This window comes from Rhincodon typus, chromosome 30 (assembly GCF_021869965.1).
Source record: "Rhincodon typus isolate 14 chromosome 30, sRhiTyp1.1, whole genome shotgun sequence".
NCBI classification, from domain to species: Eukaryota; Metazoa; Chordata; class Chondrichthyes; order Orectolobiformes; family Rhincodontidae; genus Rhincodon; species Rhincodon typus.
Window position 1 is genome coordinate 7,384,698 of NC_063361.1, and position 18,788 is coordinate 7,403,485.

Genomic DNA, 18,788 nt, shown 5'->3' on the forward strand with positions numbered 1-18,788 from the left:
GAGAGAGAGAGAGAGAGAGGTGGGGGCAGGGGAGACAGAGAGGGGCAGGAGGAGAGAGGGGAAGGAGAGGAAGGGGGGGGGGGGAGGGGTGGAGAGGGAGAGAGATATCAGGCGAGGTTATCAAAATTTCCAGAGCAAAGTAAAAGGACAGACGGTATAGAAATGGTCAGGAATCTAACTTCAGGCACCGAGATAAGGGAACAACTATAAGAGCGGCCAGTGGGGTCAATGCAGGAAGAAGATTTGTACTTAAATGCACGCAGTATAAGAAACAAGATGAATGAATTTATAGCACAGTTTGAAATTGGCAGCTACGGTGTTGTGGGCATCACAAAAATGTGGCTGCAAGGGCATCAGGGGTGGGGAAATATCTAAAGGACAGACAGATGGGCAGGGAGGGCAGGGTTGCCTTATTAGCAAGAATTGAAATTGCATCAAAGGCAAAATGTGATATAGGGCTAGAAGGCATAGAATCTGTGTGGGTAAAGTTGAGGAACCACAAAGGCAAAGAAAAGACACTGATGGGAGCTACATGCTGGCCCCCTAGCAACAGTCAGGATGCAGGGCAGAAAATAAGACAGGAGACAGAAAAGCAATGCAAGAAAGGCACAATTACAATGATCATAGGGGCTTCAATAGGCAGCTGGACTGGGAAAATCAGGTTGATATCAGATCCCAAGAAAAGAAATTCGTGGAAAGTCTACAAGATGGTCTTTATTTGTGAAGCAGCTTGTGGTAAAGCCCACAGGGAACAAGCAATTCTGGATTTAGCGATACGTAATGAGGCAGATTTGATTAGGAAGCTTAAAGTGAAGAAACATCTCGAGAGTAGTGACCATAATATGATGGAATTCACCCGGCAGATTGAGGGAGAAGCTGGTATCAGATGTAACAGTATTACAGTTGGTAAAGGTAAATACAAAGACATGAGGGAGCAACTGGTTAGAGTTGATTGGAAGGGAAGCCTAGCAAGGAAGACAGTGGAGCAGCAAAGGCAGGAATTTCTGCTGCTAATTCAGGTAGCACAGCAGAAATTCATCCCAAAGAAGAAACATTAAAGGGGAGGATCAGGCCACCATGGCTGACAAGCAAAGTGAGGGACAACATAACAACAAAATAAAAAACATACAAAAGTGTGGAAGACTTGTGGAAAGCCAAAGGGACGGATTCTCATTGAAACTTACAGAATACTAAGAGGCCTGGACAGAGTGGACGTGAAGAAGAGGTTTCCACCAGGGACTACGGCCCGAGGGCACAGCCTCAGAACAGAGGGACAACCCTTTAGAACTGAGATAAGGATGAATTTCTTCAGCCACAGGATGATGAATCTGTGGAACTCATCGCCGCGGAAGGTTGTTGAGATCAGGTCATTGAATAGCTCTGAGACAGAGATAAATAGGTTCTTGATTAATAAGGGGACCAAAGTTACAGGGAGAAGGCAGCAGAATGGGGCTGAGAAACATGATCAAATGGCAAGGCTGATTTGATGGGTCAAATGGCCTAATTCTGCTCTTGTATCTTAAGGCCTTTATGGCTCATAATATCCTCAAAAAGATTAAATTAGGTTGGCCAAGCAAGACTTCTGCTTTTGAAATCTGTGTTGGATATTCATCATTGTATTTCTGGATGCATTTTCTGTTCTATCCTTTCACGTGTATTTCATTATTTTCGGATTACACTGGTGTTAAGATAACTTGTCTATAGGTCTACAGCCAGTTTTGTTATTCTTGTGTGACATGGGTGTTACTTGCTGGCCAGTAATTATTGTCCATCCCTTGAGAAAGTGGTATGCACTGCCTGTCTGATATACCTGAGTGGCTTGCTAGGTCATCTCAGATGGCAGTTGAGAGTTAACCACCTTGCTCTGGTTCTGGAGTCTCATATGGGCCAGACCAGGTGAGGATGGCAGTTTCCTTCCCTGAAGGTCATTCACCAGTGAATAAGATGAGTTTCTCCGACAATCGAAAATGCTTTCATAGTAATCACTACGTTCTTAATAATCAGTTATGTACTGAATTCATATTTTTCCATCTGCTGTGGGAGGATTTGAAACCGGGTCCCCAGAACCTTACTTGAGTTTCAGAGTTTAAAATCTAGCGATAATACCACTAGGCCATTGGCTCCCCTTCCTAAATATAGATAATTCCATTATCAATTCACCAGCTTTTTCGCACGGGCACCTTTTTCTAATGCGTTATAAGTACATCATCATCATCAAATCATCATCGAATCCTTACGGGGTGGAAACAGGCCCTTCTGCCCAACAAGTCCACACTGACTCTCAGAGCATCCCACTCAGACCCATCCCGCATAACCCACCTAATTTACATATCCCTGAACACTACGGGCAATTTACTACGGCCAATCCACCTAGCCTGCGCATCTTTAGACTGTGGGAGGAAACCAGAGCACCCAGAAGAAACCCATGCAGACATGGGGAGAATGTGCAAACTCCACACAGACACTCACCCGAGGGTGGAATCGAGCCCGGGTCCCTGGCACCGAGGCAGCATTGCTAACCACTGAGCCGCCGTGCCGACCCTTAATCATCTTGACATTATCAAGTGAGTGGTAAATTCACATCGAACCGAGGACACTTTTGTGCTATGGAACCAGATTCACTTGAAATTGAATAGAGCCTGTAAAGACTCTTTTCCATTAGGTTATTTTTAGTCTGAAGGATTGAGTCCAACATTAGCCGCCTTCTGAGGTGGGGTGAGGGTGGGGAAGATTCGACATTCAAATTCAAAACAGGCTTTCCGATCTGTACAATTCTTTGCTACATTTGCCAAATTATCTTTATCAAGAGAGATATTGGGGAATCCATTTTAGCTATATGGAAACTTTCTAACTGGAAAACAACTGAATGTATTGAGATGCTTTTTGTGATTTGTTCTCTTACATTTCAGAACTGCTATGCTTAGAATAAGTTATTTTCTTTACATGGTCTAACCTGACCCCAATCAATTTTCTCAATGTCCACTAAAATCCTCATTAACTCAGGAATTGCTAAAGCAGGATGAGTGTCATTCAGTTGAATTGCCACCTTGTCAGAAAAGGAATCAAAACAACTCCTAGTATCTTTGCAACTAAATTTAGAAGACTTGAAGCGACGGATAATGTCTTGAAGTGAGGCAGCAACAACAAAGTAGTCCTGCTTTAGTCTCAATTGTTTGCCTTCAAAAAAAATTATCATTAGGGTAGAATCTGGTAATGCATTTGCAAGCTCTTCCCTGGATTATTTTATTCACTAGATCTTCCCTTTAAATTTAAATTTTTAAATGCAGTTGTCTTATAGCTAATCTCTATGTTTAATGCCATGCCTATCTATTCTATTTCCGTAGCAAATTCGAAGCCCTTTTATTATTTGCAGGATGTGGGTGTCACTAGCTGGACCAGCATTTATTGCCAATCCTCAACTGCCCTCAGAAAGGTGGGGAAAGAAGGTGACCTTATTGAACTGCTACGATGCACAATATGCAGGTACACCCACAGTGCTGTTCGGAGAGGCATTTCCAGATTTTGACTCAATGACAACAAAGGAACAGTGATATAGTTGCATGTCAGTATGGTATGCAACTCGGAGGAGAACTTGAGGCAGATGGTGTTCCCATCCATCTTGTTGTAGATGGTAGAGGTTGTGGGTTTAGAAGTTGTTGCCAAAGTAGCCTTGGCAGATTACTACATTAGCAAAAGTATGTACAATTGACATGATGCACTGTGTAGAGGGAGTGGACATAGGAGCTGGTAAATGGATTACCAATCAAGTGAGCTGGTGTTTCCTGGATGGTATCAAGTTTGAGTGCTGTTCAGCTGCACTCATCCAGGCTAGTTGAGAGTATTCCATTACATTACTGACTTGTAGCTTGTAGAAGGTGGACAAACTTTCAGAAGTCAAAGGGCAGTTATATGACACGGGAATTTTTAATCTCTGAACTGTGGCAGCCACTGCCTGAGACTGTGATGGAGGCAGATTCAATTATAGCTTTCAAAAGAGATAAGATCATTATCTGAGGAAACAATTGCAGAGCTACGGAGAAAATTTGTGGCACATGATGAACTGCTCTTATAGAAAGTCTGCACAGACATGATGGGCCAAATGGCCACATTCTATGATTGTAATAGCTGCTCATTTACTATTAAAGAACACGCAAAACATAATTAAAGCAGTCCCAGAGGAACCATTCCCAATCTACAAATTAAAAGCACTTGGGCAGAGGAAAACATATTTCAGAAAAAAAAAGGATAAGATATTTTACTTCAGTAAAACAAATGACACTTTTACAATAGCAGTTAAATAGCATCACTATTTTGCAAACAGCCAAGCCATGTTAATTTGTTAAAGGCTTGCTCTTTCAAGAGCGAAGGAAAGAAAATACAGTGCCATAACAGGCAAAATAAAAATGGTCCTCAATAGAATTAGGTTGGAGAGAAAGAAAAAAACTCCCTGGTGATATTTACACTAACTGTATACATGTATAATTATAAATGTAGTGTCTGGACCCAATATAAATGGCAAGAGGAGTGGTTTGAGACTGCCCGCAAAGAGCCGGTGGTAACTTGTTTGACAGCACAACTCAGCTCTAAGGAATGCCCAGAAAGTCGAATGAATATCCATCACATTTTGCAATTAACTTATAGGTTACACACTGCTACCATACCTAAACATTTCATAATTAACCCTTTTATTCCAGATGTCAGGAGAACAGTTTGCTTAGCCTATCCTGTAGGCAAAAATTAAAGTGTGACTTAATTAACACATTCAAGTTCTTAATTATCAAATGATTGATCAGATATTTAAACAGAAACTATTTCCTTGGTGGAAGATTGTAGAAAAAGGCTTGTAATTTTATGCTTATAGACAGGCCATTTAGAGTGATGGCAGGAAGCAATTTAGAACTCACTTGCAACCATCTCCCTCCTCAAAAAAACCACTGATGCTAAATAAATTGAAAATTTCAAAATTGAGCAACAGATCTTTGCTTAGGTATGATATTAAGGTTTACTGAACCAATGCTAGGAGACAGGATTGGGATTCAATTGGATTTGTATGGTCGAATAGAATTCAGGGGCTGAACAGTCTATTCCTGTTTCTATGTTCCCAAATGGTCTGCACATACACATTAACAAGAACTCCCAGGCAAAATACAAGTCCCAAGTCAACAGTGTAAACCAGGCATGTACTTCCAATGTCTGTCACTGATTTTAGACTGGCAAATGCAACCTTCAATTAGGAACAAGTCATTCAGCCCCTCAAGCTTGCCCCACTATTCAATCAGATCATAGCTGATCTTCTACATCAATGCCATTTACCGGCACCATCCCCATATCCTACGACGTATTCAATTCCTCGAAATCTATCTTTGACTTGCTCAATATATTCAATGACTGAGTTTCTACAATCCTCTAGGGCAGACAGTTTCAAAGATTCACCATCCTCAGAAGACAGTCCTCACTTCAGACCTAAATGATTACATCTTATTCTGAGACTGCTCTACTGGATCCAGACTCCTCCCCCAAACAAGGGAAATATCTTTCCTGCATCTAACCTGCAAGAATATTGAATGCCTAATTTGGTTTGTTGTATATTTTTAGTGGAAGAAAGGAGGAGAGGCAAGACAAATAGCTGAACCATTTTAAAACAGAATAGGATGACAGACCGTGGCCTTTCTCCTGCAAAAATACTTCCTCGAAGTCTCAATGTTACAGACCTCTCTCGATTCGAATCCTTGCTGCCTAAAAGGAGTTATTTGAATGACAAACCACAACAGTTCCATGCACCACTTATTTAGCTCAGGTTGATACTCTTCTCTTGGACAGCTTTGCCAATTTGAGGTGGAGTTGCCTCCATTCTGGTTCAATGGGTTCTGAAACAATAGTAAATCCAATGTGTGATCTGCAAATACGGCTGAGGGCAGTACAAATAGTGCTTGAAGGGTTGGCTGAATGGGTCATTTGTGCCGTTCCTCTGACAATTTGGATTAAACTTCTCCATTTCGGCTGGTCGAAAGCAAAGGACTGCCCCACCCAAGTCAATGGAGTCTTTCAAGATTCCTGTGAAGGTTTCATTCTGGGAATCTCCTATCACAGGGTTCAAATTAGGGCCTTGGACCTCTGGTGTTGGTGTACATCCCCGCACAGCGCAACTTGTTTGATTACATTGTGATTCGATTCTGGCCTCGAGAAAAGATGTCGCTATTCGAACGCCTTTCTTGCTGTTGGATTTGAAGGATTTTATGAAGGCACAGCTGATGATACTTCTCTGGTGTTGAGATGTTTGCTGTATGCTGTCCAAGCCTCTGAAACATATATACTACCTGGCAGCACATGAGTTTAATCTTGGGTTTGAGATCCTGGTCATAAAATATTCTTTTACTCAGTGGGGTCGCAATAGTATAGTGGCTTCGTTGCTCGACTGTTAATGCAGAAAAGCAGGTCCTGGGGACCCAAGTTCAAATCCCACCAGGGCAGATGATGCAATTTGAATTCAATAAAAATGAGGAACTATGAGTCGAATAGTGACCACGCAACCACAGACAATTTTTGGAAAAACCTGTCTAGTTCATTGACGTCCTTTAGGGAAGGAAACTGCCATACTTACCTGGCCAACATGTGACTCCAGACCCACAACAATTGTAGTTGACTCCAAACTGCCCTCTGGGCAATTAGGGATGGGCAATAAATAAGGATTTTGGGGTGCTTATCCACATATCCTTGCAGGTGGCAAGATGGATTAATAGGATACTTAAGAAGCGAACAGGTTATATTTGCCTTTATCGTTAAAGGTATAGATTGTAAGAGTAGGGAGATCATGTTGGAGCTGTACAGAATTTTGGTGAGATCACAGCTGGAATACTGAGTAAAGCTTTGGTCACCACACTATTAGGAAAGATGCGATTGCACAGAGGGAGCAGAGGAGATTCACCAGGATATTGTCTGGGTTGGAGCACTTTAGTTACGATAAGAAGCTGGATAAGCTCAGATTCTTTTCCTCACACCAGTGAAGGTGGGGGGACTTGATTGAGATGTACAACATGAGGTACATGGTCAGGACGAATAGAAAGCAGCTGTTCCCCTTAGCTGAAAGGTCAATACAAAGGTGGCATGATTTTAAAACAAAACGTTTAGAGAGAATTTGAGGAAAACCTTCACCCAGAGGGTGGTGGTGTCTTGATCAAAAAATACTTGGTTGAGCACATGAAATATGGGCCTAGTGTGGCAAAGTGGGATTAATGTAGGTAGAAGTATATTTCTGATGGAAGACTGATGGGCCGAAGGGCCTCTGCTATTCTGAATTATTCTATTCTTCTCAATGCTATGGAGTGCTGGCCTTGCCAGTGATGCCCACATCCTGTGAATAACAAAAATCCTGAAAACTGAGCTGGCACTCTGGAGGTGATAGTGAATTTCCTTCATTAAGAGGACAGTCCAAAGATTCAGAAAATGGTCCATATTTTCTAGGATTTCATTGTTCATCAAAAACGATTCAAAGACAACCTTAAGTTTCTGGGTGTTTAGTCAAAGGTCCATTCCCTCACAGGTTTCAAAGAGTTGCCAATGACCCTGGAGCTCAGTTTCGAGGGACACTGCACACACATCAACTGCAATGGAACTTTTGTGATTGAGGTTGGGGTGGTCTTAGTTTCCCATTTACACTTCAGATTATCTTCATGCCTGTGGATAATTTGTTGCAGGTGAGGCACAGCATGTCAGCAAGGAAAATGTGTTAGTTGACACAATAACATAGCCTTATTTGACCCCAGTCCTCATTGAGATAGGGTTTGTGGTGGTTTACCTGAGGATCATAGCCAATGTGTCATCATGAAGTGCACAGAAAATGGCGACAAATTTCTGAGTGCAACCAAACATAAGGACAACGTTCAATAAACGTTAGCAGTTGAAAGCTTTCCTAATGTCAAGAAAAGCAATGTACAGGAGTTGATGCTGCTCTTGCAGTTCTCTTGAATTCACAATGCATGTGAAGATCATGTCTGTGATGCCTTTCAACGAGTGAAGACCACAATGCCATCTGGAAGGAGTTCCTCAGCCACTGAGGAGAGATGATTGAGAGGATCTTCGCAATGATTTTCTCTGCAGGAGTATGCAGCAAGGGCCCTTTGTAGTTTCTGCAATCGCAACCCATCTATCTTGAAAATAGGCATGAATACAGTGTCCTTGATTTTCCCCAGCAGGTGTTCTTCTTCCCAGATGAGGGATGTGATGTTGTGTAACCGTGCTAGGAGTATATCCCCACCATGTTTCAGAATTTCAATAAGAACCCCATCTGTTCAAGGGGCTTTGGATTTCAACTATTGAGGGCTTTTCAACCCTCCTCCAGATCAGCATAGTAGAGGATTGAAACAACTGAGGAATCAAGTTGAGGAAATTAATGTTGATAAGGAGTTGAGGAATTCATGAAAAAGTTTTCTCCAACAAGCACCAATTTCCGCTCTGTCTTTGATTAGCTTCTCTCCCAGCTAGGCACTCAGCGGATTGGGCCTTGGAATGCTTGAACCATAGATCATATTCTCATTGTTATCTGGGAGTTGTTGAATTTCCTGTGCTCTTAACACCATCAGTTCCTCTTTATGTTGCCCGTTTTATACTCTACTGCTCCCCTCAGTGTACTTCTGCTCTTATGTCTAATGTTCGTAAAGGCTACTGCATTTCTCTTGAGCCATGAAATTTTCAGTCAATGCATTTGCACTAGATTATCTCCTGTATCTCTTAGACTGAATGAGGAAGAGGAGAAAGGCTTCTAGCAAGTCCAAAAGGAGCAATTCAGCTGTGGACCTGGAGGAATGTAGGAAGTACAAGAGGGAACTGAAGAAATCAATTAGAACTGCAAAAAAGGGGTATGAGAAGGGACTTGCAAACAGACTTAGGGAGAACCTAAGATATTTTAGAAATACATTAAAGGGAGGACGTTAACTGGGGGAAACAGTGGGGCCCATTAGGGACCAAGGTGGCAACCTGTGTGTGAAGCGGCAGGATATTGGAAGGGTGTTCAATAAATATTTTTCAGTCGTCACTCTGGAAAAGGAGAACTTAGGTACAAATTCAGCAAAAGGGATTGTGAAGAATTTGCACAGGTTGACACAGGAAATGGGGAGGTATTGGAGGCTGTTGTGCTTAAAAAGGGACAAATGCCCTTGCCCAGATGAACTGCGTTCCAGGCTGCAATGGGAGGTGAAGCAGGAAATTGCAGGGGCTCGAACACAAATTTTTAATTCCTTCTCTGGCTACGGGCTACGGAGTACTGTTAACGTGCTTTGACTTTTCAAGCAGGGTGGTAAAGATGAACCAGGAAATTACAGACCAGTCAGTCTCATGTCCGGTAGGGAAACTATTGGAGAGAATTTTAAACAAGAGAATTAATATCCACTTGGAAAGGCATGGGTTAATTAGGGATAGTCACATGGTTTTGTGAGATGGAGATCACCTTTAACAAATTTGTGACAATTTTTTGAAAATACGATCAAGTGTGTGGATGCGGGAAGTTCAGTTGACATAGTTTATATGGATTTTAGTAAAGCTTTTGACAAGGTCCAAAATGAGAGACTGAGAAGATTAAAGCATATGAAATTCAAGAGAAACTTGGCAAGATGGATCAGAAACTGGCTTACTAAAAGGACACAAAAGCTAGTGGTAGAAGGCTGAGCAAGTGACGGGAGGCTGGTGTTCAGCAGTGTACCACAAGGATCAGTACTAGGACCTAATTGTTTGTTATATACATAAATGATATAGATGAAAGTGTGGGGGCAATGTTAGTCAAGTTTGCAGATAACATCAAGATTGTTGGGTGGTTAATAGTGAAGATGATGGTTGTAGGCCGCAGGAAGATATAGATGTGTTGGTCAGATGGGCAGATCAGTGGCAGATGGTATTTAACCGTGGTAAGTGCGAGGTGATGCACTTTTGGAAGAAACAAGATGAGGAAGCATTTAATGAAGGGCAGGACACTGGGTAGCTCAGAGGAATGGAAGATCTTAGGGTGAATATTCACAGATCCCTTAAGCCGACAGAGCATGTGAATAGGACAGTTAAGGCGGCATTTGGGACACTTGCTCCCATCAATCATGACAGAGTATAAGAGTAAGGAAGCAATGTTGGAATTGTACAGAATGTTGATTAGACCATAGCTGGAGTACTGTGTGCAGTTCTTGTCACCTCACTACAGTAAGGATGTGATAGCACTAGAGGGGGTACAGAGGGGATTCATCAGGATGTTGCCTGGGATGGAGAAATTGAGCTATAAGCAGAGACTAGACAGACTTGGATTGTTTTCTTTAGAGCTGCGAAGACTGAGATGGTACATAATTGAGGTGAATAAGATTATGAAGGGTGTGGACAGGGTGAATAGAGAGCAGTTGTTCCGTTTGATTGAGGGGTCAATCACAAGGGGACACCAATGGATTCGAAAACAGCTTCTTTCCTAATGTTATCAGGCTTATGAATGGACCTTTCATATATTAGACATAATCTTTCTCTGCACCTTCTCTGTAGCTGTAATGCTATATTCTACATTCAGTTCTATTACCCTGATGTACTTATGCAAGGTAATAATTTGTCTGGTTAGCACACAAAACAATACTTTTTAAACTGTATCTCGGTACATGTGACAATAATAAATCAAATCAAAAGTTTTAGGTAAAGAGGAGTTTCAGAAGGGATTTGAAAAAAAAAATTTCACTCAGTGGGTGGTGGGAATCTGGAATGCACTGCCTGGGAAGGTAGTGAGGGTTGGAAACCTTACAATCTTTAAAACACAATCTGAATGAGCACCAGGAGTACCATAGGGACAGTAAGGACTGCAGATGCTGGAAGCCAGAATCAATAGATGTGAAGCTGGAAAAGTACAGCAGGTCAAACAGCATCCGAAGAGCACGAAAGTTAACATTTCAGGTCAAAACCCAAAGGATCTTTTCTGCGCTGTGTGGCTATGACTGTATGGACATTTTGGTCAATTGTGATGTTTCATGCGATCCAGGAGAGGGGACAGGCCAGTCAGTCCCTCAAACCTGCTCCATTATTCAATAAGATGGCTAAGTTGACTGCAACCCCAAATCTGCATTCCCACCTTTCTACCCCCTTGCTCAAAAATCGACCAAACTCTGCCATTAAAATATTCGAGCTCTTTGCTTCCACAGTCTTCCAAAGGTACATCAAAGACTCATGAGCACCAGAGAAATAAATTTTGCCATATCTTAGTTTCAATGGGTGAGCCGTGACTTTTAAACAGCGACCCCTAATTCTGGATTCTGCCACAAGATGTAACATCACACCCAAATCTATCCTGACAGGAAGTCTCAGGATTTTATATGTTTTAATCAAGTTATGCCTTACTGTTCTAACCTCCAGCAGATACAAACCTAGTCTAATTTTCCCCTCAAAAGACAACTTTCTCATTCCAGGTATTAATTTTGATTAACGTTCTCTAAAATGCACCTAACATATTTACATACATCCTGATCAAGGGAGGCCAAACAGCACTTCACAAATATTTGTTGAACTGGCATGAAGGACACATTGTAGTTCCTGTTGGCTGAAGGTTGGGAGATTAGTAATGATGCATTTAATTAAAAAAGTCAACATTGTAGGAACTTTAATGTCTTTATTCATTTTCTTGCTGCGTTAGTTCCATTGCCTCTGCTATTTAGGGGCCAGGCTGATGTAAATGGTGGATTGGGTAAGGAGATTGGTCAAGCAGTCGGCAGTACCAGTGGTGGCACCAGCAGTGTACAACAGCCAAAAGTCAGAATCATTAAAGCAAATACCAGTTATAAAATCGCTTAACCAAAACTGGTATTTATTCCATTTTCTACTATAACAAGTTGTGATCAATGAAGTGTTAACATCATTTTTGCATCCTATTAAAATTACTGTTATTTGTCACAATTAATTCTGTGGAAACAATAAATAGGTAGCCCAGGGCTTTTCTTGCCTAGAAGCAAGGTATTCTTAAACAAGATTGGATGGCGGTAGAATAACATCAGAAATAACAATTCCTGCATTCAGCTTCAAGATAAAGGATATATCAAAACAAGATTTATAGTGTAAATAAAATTCCGACAGGACCATTTTTCCAGAGTTCAGGGCCGGAAGATTCTCTCTTTTGAGAAGTCTAGTTATCTCCAATCATTCTTTTGACAAAGATCAACTAGTGGCTACTTTTGATTAGTACCAAGCAATGTTAAGTCTTATGATTTGTCTTTAATTCCTAAGGTGTGACTAGTTCATAAGCACAACATCCAGTTTCAGAATTCTTTGCCTCATCTGCTTTGTTCAAAAAGCCTCACACCTGCTAAAAATTGTAGACTTCTCAACTACTTCAACACCAAAATATTTTATCCAATTTATTTCAAACTTCTCAAATTGCTTTTTTGAATTGAATGATGCCTCCTAATTGGATACAGTTGTGAATTTCACTAAATGCATGGGGCTTCAGAAATCAAAACATGAATGTAAATTATGAAGGGATCTAAATATCCCTGGTGCACGGAACTCCATGCTTTCCCGTCCCAACCAAACCTCGTGAAAATCTGCTTCCCATCAATTTTTGAAATTCCGTTCCCAAATTTTGTCTTCAATCTCTGCCATTGGCACTTTCAACAACAGTCATGTAATAGCAATAAAACTTCAAGTGATTTCAGGGTGATCATGTGGAAGGGTTTTCCATAGTGTAGATGTGGTGATGGTTCTTAAAGTTAGCAGTTGATCAATACAAAATTGTAGACAGCTGTGTGTTCAAACCTTTTCACTTTGGATCAAGAAAGGTGGCTTATTCGCCAAACCACAATATATTACTGCAGGCTCCCTAAATGGAAAGGGAGGAACTAGAAAGGGTTCAGAAACCTCTGCCACATTTTCAGGAATATTTTTCAATGAATGAAACAGATCTGCAACAACAAGTTGACATCTCATTCCAATCTTCATGCACATTTTTTAAAAACAAGTTACTTGAAAAAAAGCAGCTCAGGCAAAACAAATAATGCATTCCTTCAATGACAGGTTTATCCAGATGTGCCTTATTTTATTCAAATATTACTGCCAGTCACTCAACTCCTTAAGTGTCTTGAAAAAGATGCCTCTTGGAGACGCACTTTTTATTATTAGTAATGTATAGATTTTCTTCACTTCCTTTTAAACCAGTCATTTCTTTTTCTGTGGAAGGTATGATCTTACAGTAATCAGTGTCAACTTCAGCACTGCGTAGCACTGAATTATGACATATCAAATCTCTGCGCATGTATCTAATAGCCAGACTGGAAGGTTTGAGTTAGAAGGAGAGGCTGGATAGGATGGGACATTTTCCCACCGCAGCATAGGAGGTTAAGGGTAAACCCCTTATTGGTGCATAAAATCATGAAATAGATAAGGTGAATAACAAATGTCTTTTCCTTAGGGTGGGGGTGTTCAAAATTAGGGTGCATATTTTTAAGGTGAGAGGAAAAAGATTTAAAAGAGACCCGAGGGGCGACTTTTTCACATGGAAGGTGGTTCATATGTGGAGTCAACTGCCAGAGCAACAGTAGATGCAGGTACAGTTATAATATTTGGATAGGCACATGAGCAGGAGAGGTTTAAAAGGATATGGGCAAAATATTGACAAGTGGGACTAGTTTAGATTGGGCAATTTGAATGGCATGGACAAGTTTGACCAAAGGGTCTGTTTCGGCGCTGCCTGATTCTATGACTCCATTAGTACGCACATCAGGCTTTGTACACAGTGCTCATAGTTACATGTGCTAATTGTTTATTTCTGGTTCATTATTGAAAAACGTGTTAATGAAGCAATAAAATGAAACATACCTTCCACCTCCTGGCCAATGGAGAGACCCACCCACTTTCTCTGTAAGAAAAATATAACTAGTTAATGGATAGCATTGTTTCAATCAGTACACTCTTATAAAAGAACAAAGGAATTTTTTAAAATAACAATTTAAGAAAAAGAAACCAGAAGATCCAAGGACTCAGAATCGCGCAAGATGCGCTTCATATTTTTAATTAAAATTAGGCTTGTTGCTTCAAGAACAGCTTATAAAAAGTAATACAAGATTAAACATTTTTGCTCCCATGACAAACATGCCTCCTTTCAAAAGTGCACCTAGGCTCATACTTCCAATAATCACAATAATCCCTTCCTTGGCTGCATGAATTTCATGCTTTGTTGGAAGTGCATACAATGCCAATTCTAAGAGCAGTAAAGCATTAGCATGACTCTTAACATTGCAATGGTCCACTCTTTACATAATAAGTTGAACAAGAATGGTTCCTATAAAACAGCACATCAATCACCCCGATCCAACTCCAAAACAGTGAATTTTCCCTATTTGTCAAGTACAGCAGTGAAAATAGTTTGCATGTTTAAACAATTCTAGATGCACTAGATCACATTCTTTTCCAAGTTTACATTCACAACTGAATCCTACCCCTGCTAAGTCATGCAACAAGTCAAAGATGGGCAATGATACAGTAATCTACAATTAAACCAAATGAGAAACATAGTTTAAAATACAATGCATTTGTACCTTTGTGTGTAATAACATCCCTTAATAGGTTGACCAAATAAATATCACAAATAGGGACCAGCTATGATACTACATGCAGAATAAGATCTGTAAGATTTCCCCAATAAACTCTCCCCACAAAAAAATAGCATGCAACTTCGTTTCTATCTGACTGGTGGCTTGAACTTTTCCTTCAGCTTCCATGGAGGATAGCTTTGTAGAAAACAGGCCTGAAGGGTTGAATGAGAAACTTCAGTTTATGAGAATAGATTGAAGAAGTGGAACTGTTCTCCTTGGAGAGAAGAAAGCAGAGAGGAGATTTGATAGAGCAGGCTGGATACAATAGATAGGGGTAAGTTGTTCTCATTCATAAAAGAAACCAGATTAAGAGGACACAAATGTTAAGTGATGCAAAAGAAACAAGGGTGATGTCAGTAGTTAGGATATGGAATGCACTGCCTAGAAATGTGGTGTAGATAGCTTCAGTTGAGGCATTCAAGAAGGCATTGCATGATTATTAGGGTAGAACTAGTGTGTAAGGGTGTGGGGAAACAACAGGAAATTGTCACTAAGTAATGATGTTCATTTGAAGAGCAGGTGCAGATACTATGAGCCAAGCAGCCTTCTTCTGCATTTTTGATTTGAAGTCATAAAATTTGTAAGAAATCTATATCAACAGGCTGGCATATAAAAACATATAAGCGTTTATTACTACAAAAGGGGAAGAAAAAGGGCAGGGGGACACTGGGCTGAGAGTGTAATAAATTAAAGATGTAATGCAACTTATGCACAACAGCCCAGTTATAATTGCTCTGTCAATCTTGAATCTCACTGGATTTCAGTGAGCTGTTGGAGTAAACCATTTGGATGATTCGTATTTTCCTCTTTTAATACATGAAAAATTTATATTTCTTAGGAGGATCATGAAGCAACCAAGACAGTGCACTGAAGATGTAAAAATTAAGGCTGCAATCTAAACATCAATTAATGCCCTGCAGTGAAAACTTAGAGTTCATGCCCAGGAAATATTCAGGTCACTCCCACCTTTAATCACGAATTACATGCAGATTTTGAAAACATCTTTTGCCTTTATTAGTATTAGATATAACAAAAATAGTTCCTCATCTAGTAGAATACTAGTTAATATTCAGATAATGCAAATGCTTGCCACTACTGAAGCAAAGCTTTGAAAAGCAATTTGCCGTTAGATCAAAACGATCCAGCCTTCAAACCACAGATTGAAATTTTTGAGCTCAATGTAGAGAGGGTTAAGAAAAATGTAGGAATGCTGAAAATTAAACTTACTTCTAATCAGAGCCCAATACAGATTAGGGAAGAGTACACTTCAATTGACTATTGGAGGAGTGCACTGGCTACTACCTTAAACTGATACCACTCTTGGAATGGGTGCACATATAGAACAAAACAGACTGACACCTTCATACATCCATTACCTGTGCGTCATTAACACCACCAGGATCAGGTTTAATAGTGAGTCTATGTCTCATGTCAAGCACAGTTAACATTCTTATTAAAAATCAACAGAACTGTGGATGCTGTAAATCAGGAATGAAAACAGAAGTTGCTGCAAAGCCCAGCAGGTCTGGCAGCATCTGTGAAGAATAAATCAGTGTTAACATTTCGGGTCACTTGTCCAGCAGCTTCTGTTTTTGTTCCTATTAACATTCTTCCCATGTTGCATACAAGATAAGGTAAAGTATGGCAAGATAAAATCTGAAATCAAATCACAGATGGATAGTGGGGTGTGTTGCCAAACAAAGAGACCTAGGGGTGCAGGTGCATAGTTCCTTGAAAATAGAATCACACGTAGACAGAATGGTGAAGAAAGCATGCGGCCTGCTTGCCTTCACTGACCAAAAACTGAGGAGAGGTGTTGGGCTGTCATATTGGTTGTACAAGACATTGGTGACGCCACTTTTAGTACACTGTGTACAATTCTGGTCACCCTTCTACAGGGAGGACGTTGTTAAACTTGAGAGAGTGCAGAAAAGATTTACAAGGATGGTGCTGGGACTGGATGTTTGAGTTATAGGGAGAGGCTGAATAGGCTGAGCTGTTTTCCCTAGAGCATCAGAGGCTGAGGTGTGACCTTAGAGATTTATAAAATCATGAGGGGGCATGCATAGGCTAAATAGCCAAGGTCTTTTTCCAAGTCAGAAGTCACACGACACCAGATTATAATCCAATGGTTTTATTTGAAACCATAAAGCGTTCAGAGTCCTGCTCCTTCGTCAGGTCAAGGGTGCCAGAGTCCAAAACTAGAGGGCAGTGGTTTAAGGTGAGAGGGGAAAAATTTAGAAAGGACCTGAGGGATAACTTTATCACATAGAGGGTGGTGTGTGTATGGAACGAGCTGCCAGAAGTGGTGGTGGAGGTGGGTACAATTACAACATTTAAAAGGCATCTGGATGGGTATGTGAATAGGAAGGGTTTAGAGGGAAATGGGCCAAATGCTGGCAAATGGAACAAGGTTGATTGGGACGTCTGGTCGGTGCTGTATGACTGTGACTCAGCGAAGAACGAGCTAACAGCAAGAGCAAAAACAAAGTAATATTCTGCTTCCATGATGTGACTACTTATACACAGAAACTCTGAATATGTCAGAAGACAGCAATTGTAGCAAGATTCACTTGTACTTGTGTGAATGTGTACAGAAGCAAAACAAAATGGGAAACACTTCAAAAGGATCTGTTTACAAGATTGTAGAAAATGGTCCAAGGCCCTTCAGTGCCAAGTTAAAAAAAGGCCACCGAGAAGACACCCGAAGGCTTGATCAAGCAATTAATTATAAGCAAGGTCAAGGCAAGGGTGAGAATTTCAGAATGTGACACAGAGACCAACATCAAGGGGTTTAGCATAGTGGGAGGAAGCAAGAGGGGTTAGAGTTGCTCACAAAGAGGGTAAATACATAAATGGAACTTTTGAGCCAATTAGGAATAACAATATCAAAATATTCTCAGTAATTAAAACCAGAACCAAGAAAGGAAAATCCCAATGAGACTGACAAAGAAAGAGGCACTACAAGTGCCTGGAACAGTCAATCACATTAAAGAGTGAAGAAATCACAGATTACGAGAAAGGATGATCACGATGGCCGTAGGCACTGAATGTCATTAATGACATTGTTAAGGGTCATTTCAGCAAATTAGAAGGGCAGAACTGGAGGGAAGAAATTCCAGCATGAGCTGTATGTGAATTAGGTGCTCATTTGAGAAGCAACAGCATATTCTACGAGACCTGGGAGATGACAGGGAGGTTAGAGATGAGAGTAAAACATTGCAAGGAAAGACAGAGGCAACACCACTCTTTTTTTTCCCCAGTTAGAAGCTGTTCAAAGCAGTTAGGAAAAGTGCCATGTTCATACATGAACAGCCAGACAGAACCACTTCATTGTGGATACATTTATCCCCCAATAATCCACCCCACTAAAAAGGAATCAAACTATCTCATTAGTTGCTAACTGCTTGTTACATTGATGCACGCTACGGGGACACCATAACTTATCTTTACCTGTGGCAGACTGAAGGCAATGCTCCCTGGAAGCACAGTGGCATGACTTCTCACCGTGAAGACGAATCTGTGGTTCGGACTAGTCTTCACAAGTACGTGACTAAGAGGAAGAAAAAGAGGGGGTGAATGACATTTGAGAAGCAATTGAAACATATGCTGTAGATTGAAATTCCAAGACCAATAAGTGTAATTACAACAAAGGCGATTAACAGATTCATACAGATTTAATTTACACTGGCAGTGTTTTTGATAATACTGCCCAAAATAAGATATTCCTGCATTTGCATCAGGCTGCCTCTTCTAGCTTATGAATGGAGAGCCAGTCTCTGCAACCCTATTGGCATCCACCATATTGCAGGGGCGTAGCATGCTAAAAGGTAAGGACTGGTCCCTCATTTTTAGTTCAGAGGCTTGCTTTTCTAATCCAATGAAAAGTAAAAATAAAAGTCTGAAATAAAAAGATGATATTGATTAGACTTAAGACTATGGAGCTGTCAGATTGTCTTAATATCCAACTGTCATCCAGAATGCAAAATCCTCTGTCCAGCCCATACAGGACCATCTCATGCCAACCTAGCTGACTTTGCCATTTCAGTAGTGTTAGCAAAGCCCTTGGTCCGGACAACAAGGGATGCATGATAAATGCTGCAGAAATAGTAGGAACTGCCGATGCTGGAGAATCTGAGATAACACGGTGTACAGCTGGATGAACACAGCAGGCCAAGCAGCATCAGAGGAGCAGGAAGG

General features: G+C 40.8%; 1 protein-coding gene across 1 annotated transcript in view; it reads right to left on the reverse strand.

The window, feature by feature from the left end:
* The window catches only part of LOC109934347 (vesicle-fusing ATPase), a 221,331-nt gene that overhangs the window by 178,007 nt on the left and 24,536 nt on the right, over positions 1-18,788 (reverse strand). Inside the window, exons 3-4 of the mRNA XM_048614580.1 lie at positions 18,042-18,141; positions 13,813-13,852 (exon numbers count right to left, since the gene is read on the reverse strand). Coding sequence (XP_048470537.1) covers positions 13,813-13,852; positions 18,042-18,141 — 140 coding nt within the window. The remainder of the gene's footprint in view (positions 1-13,812; positions 13,853-18,041; positions 18,142-18,788) is intronic.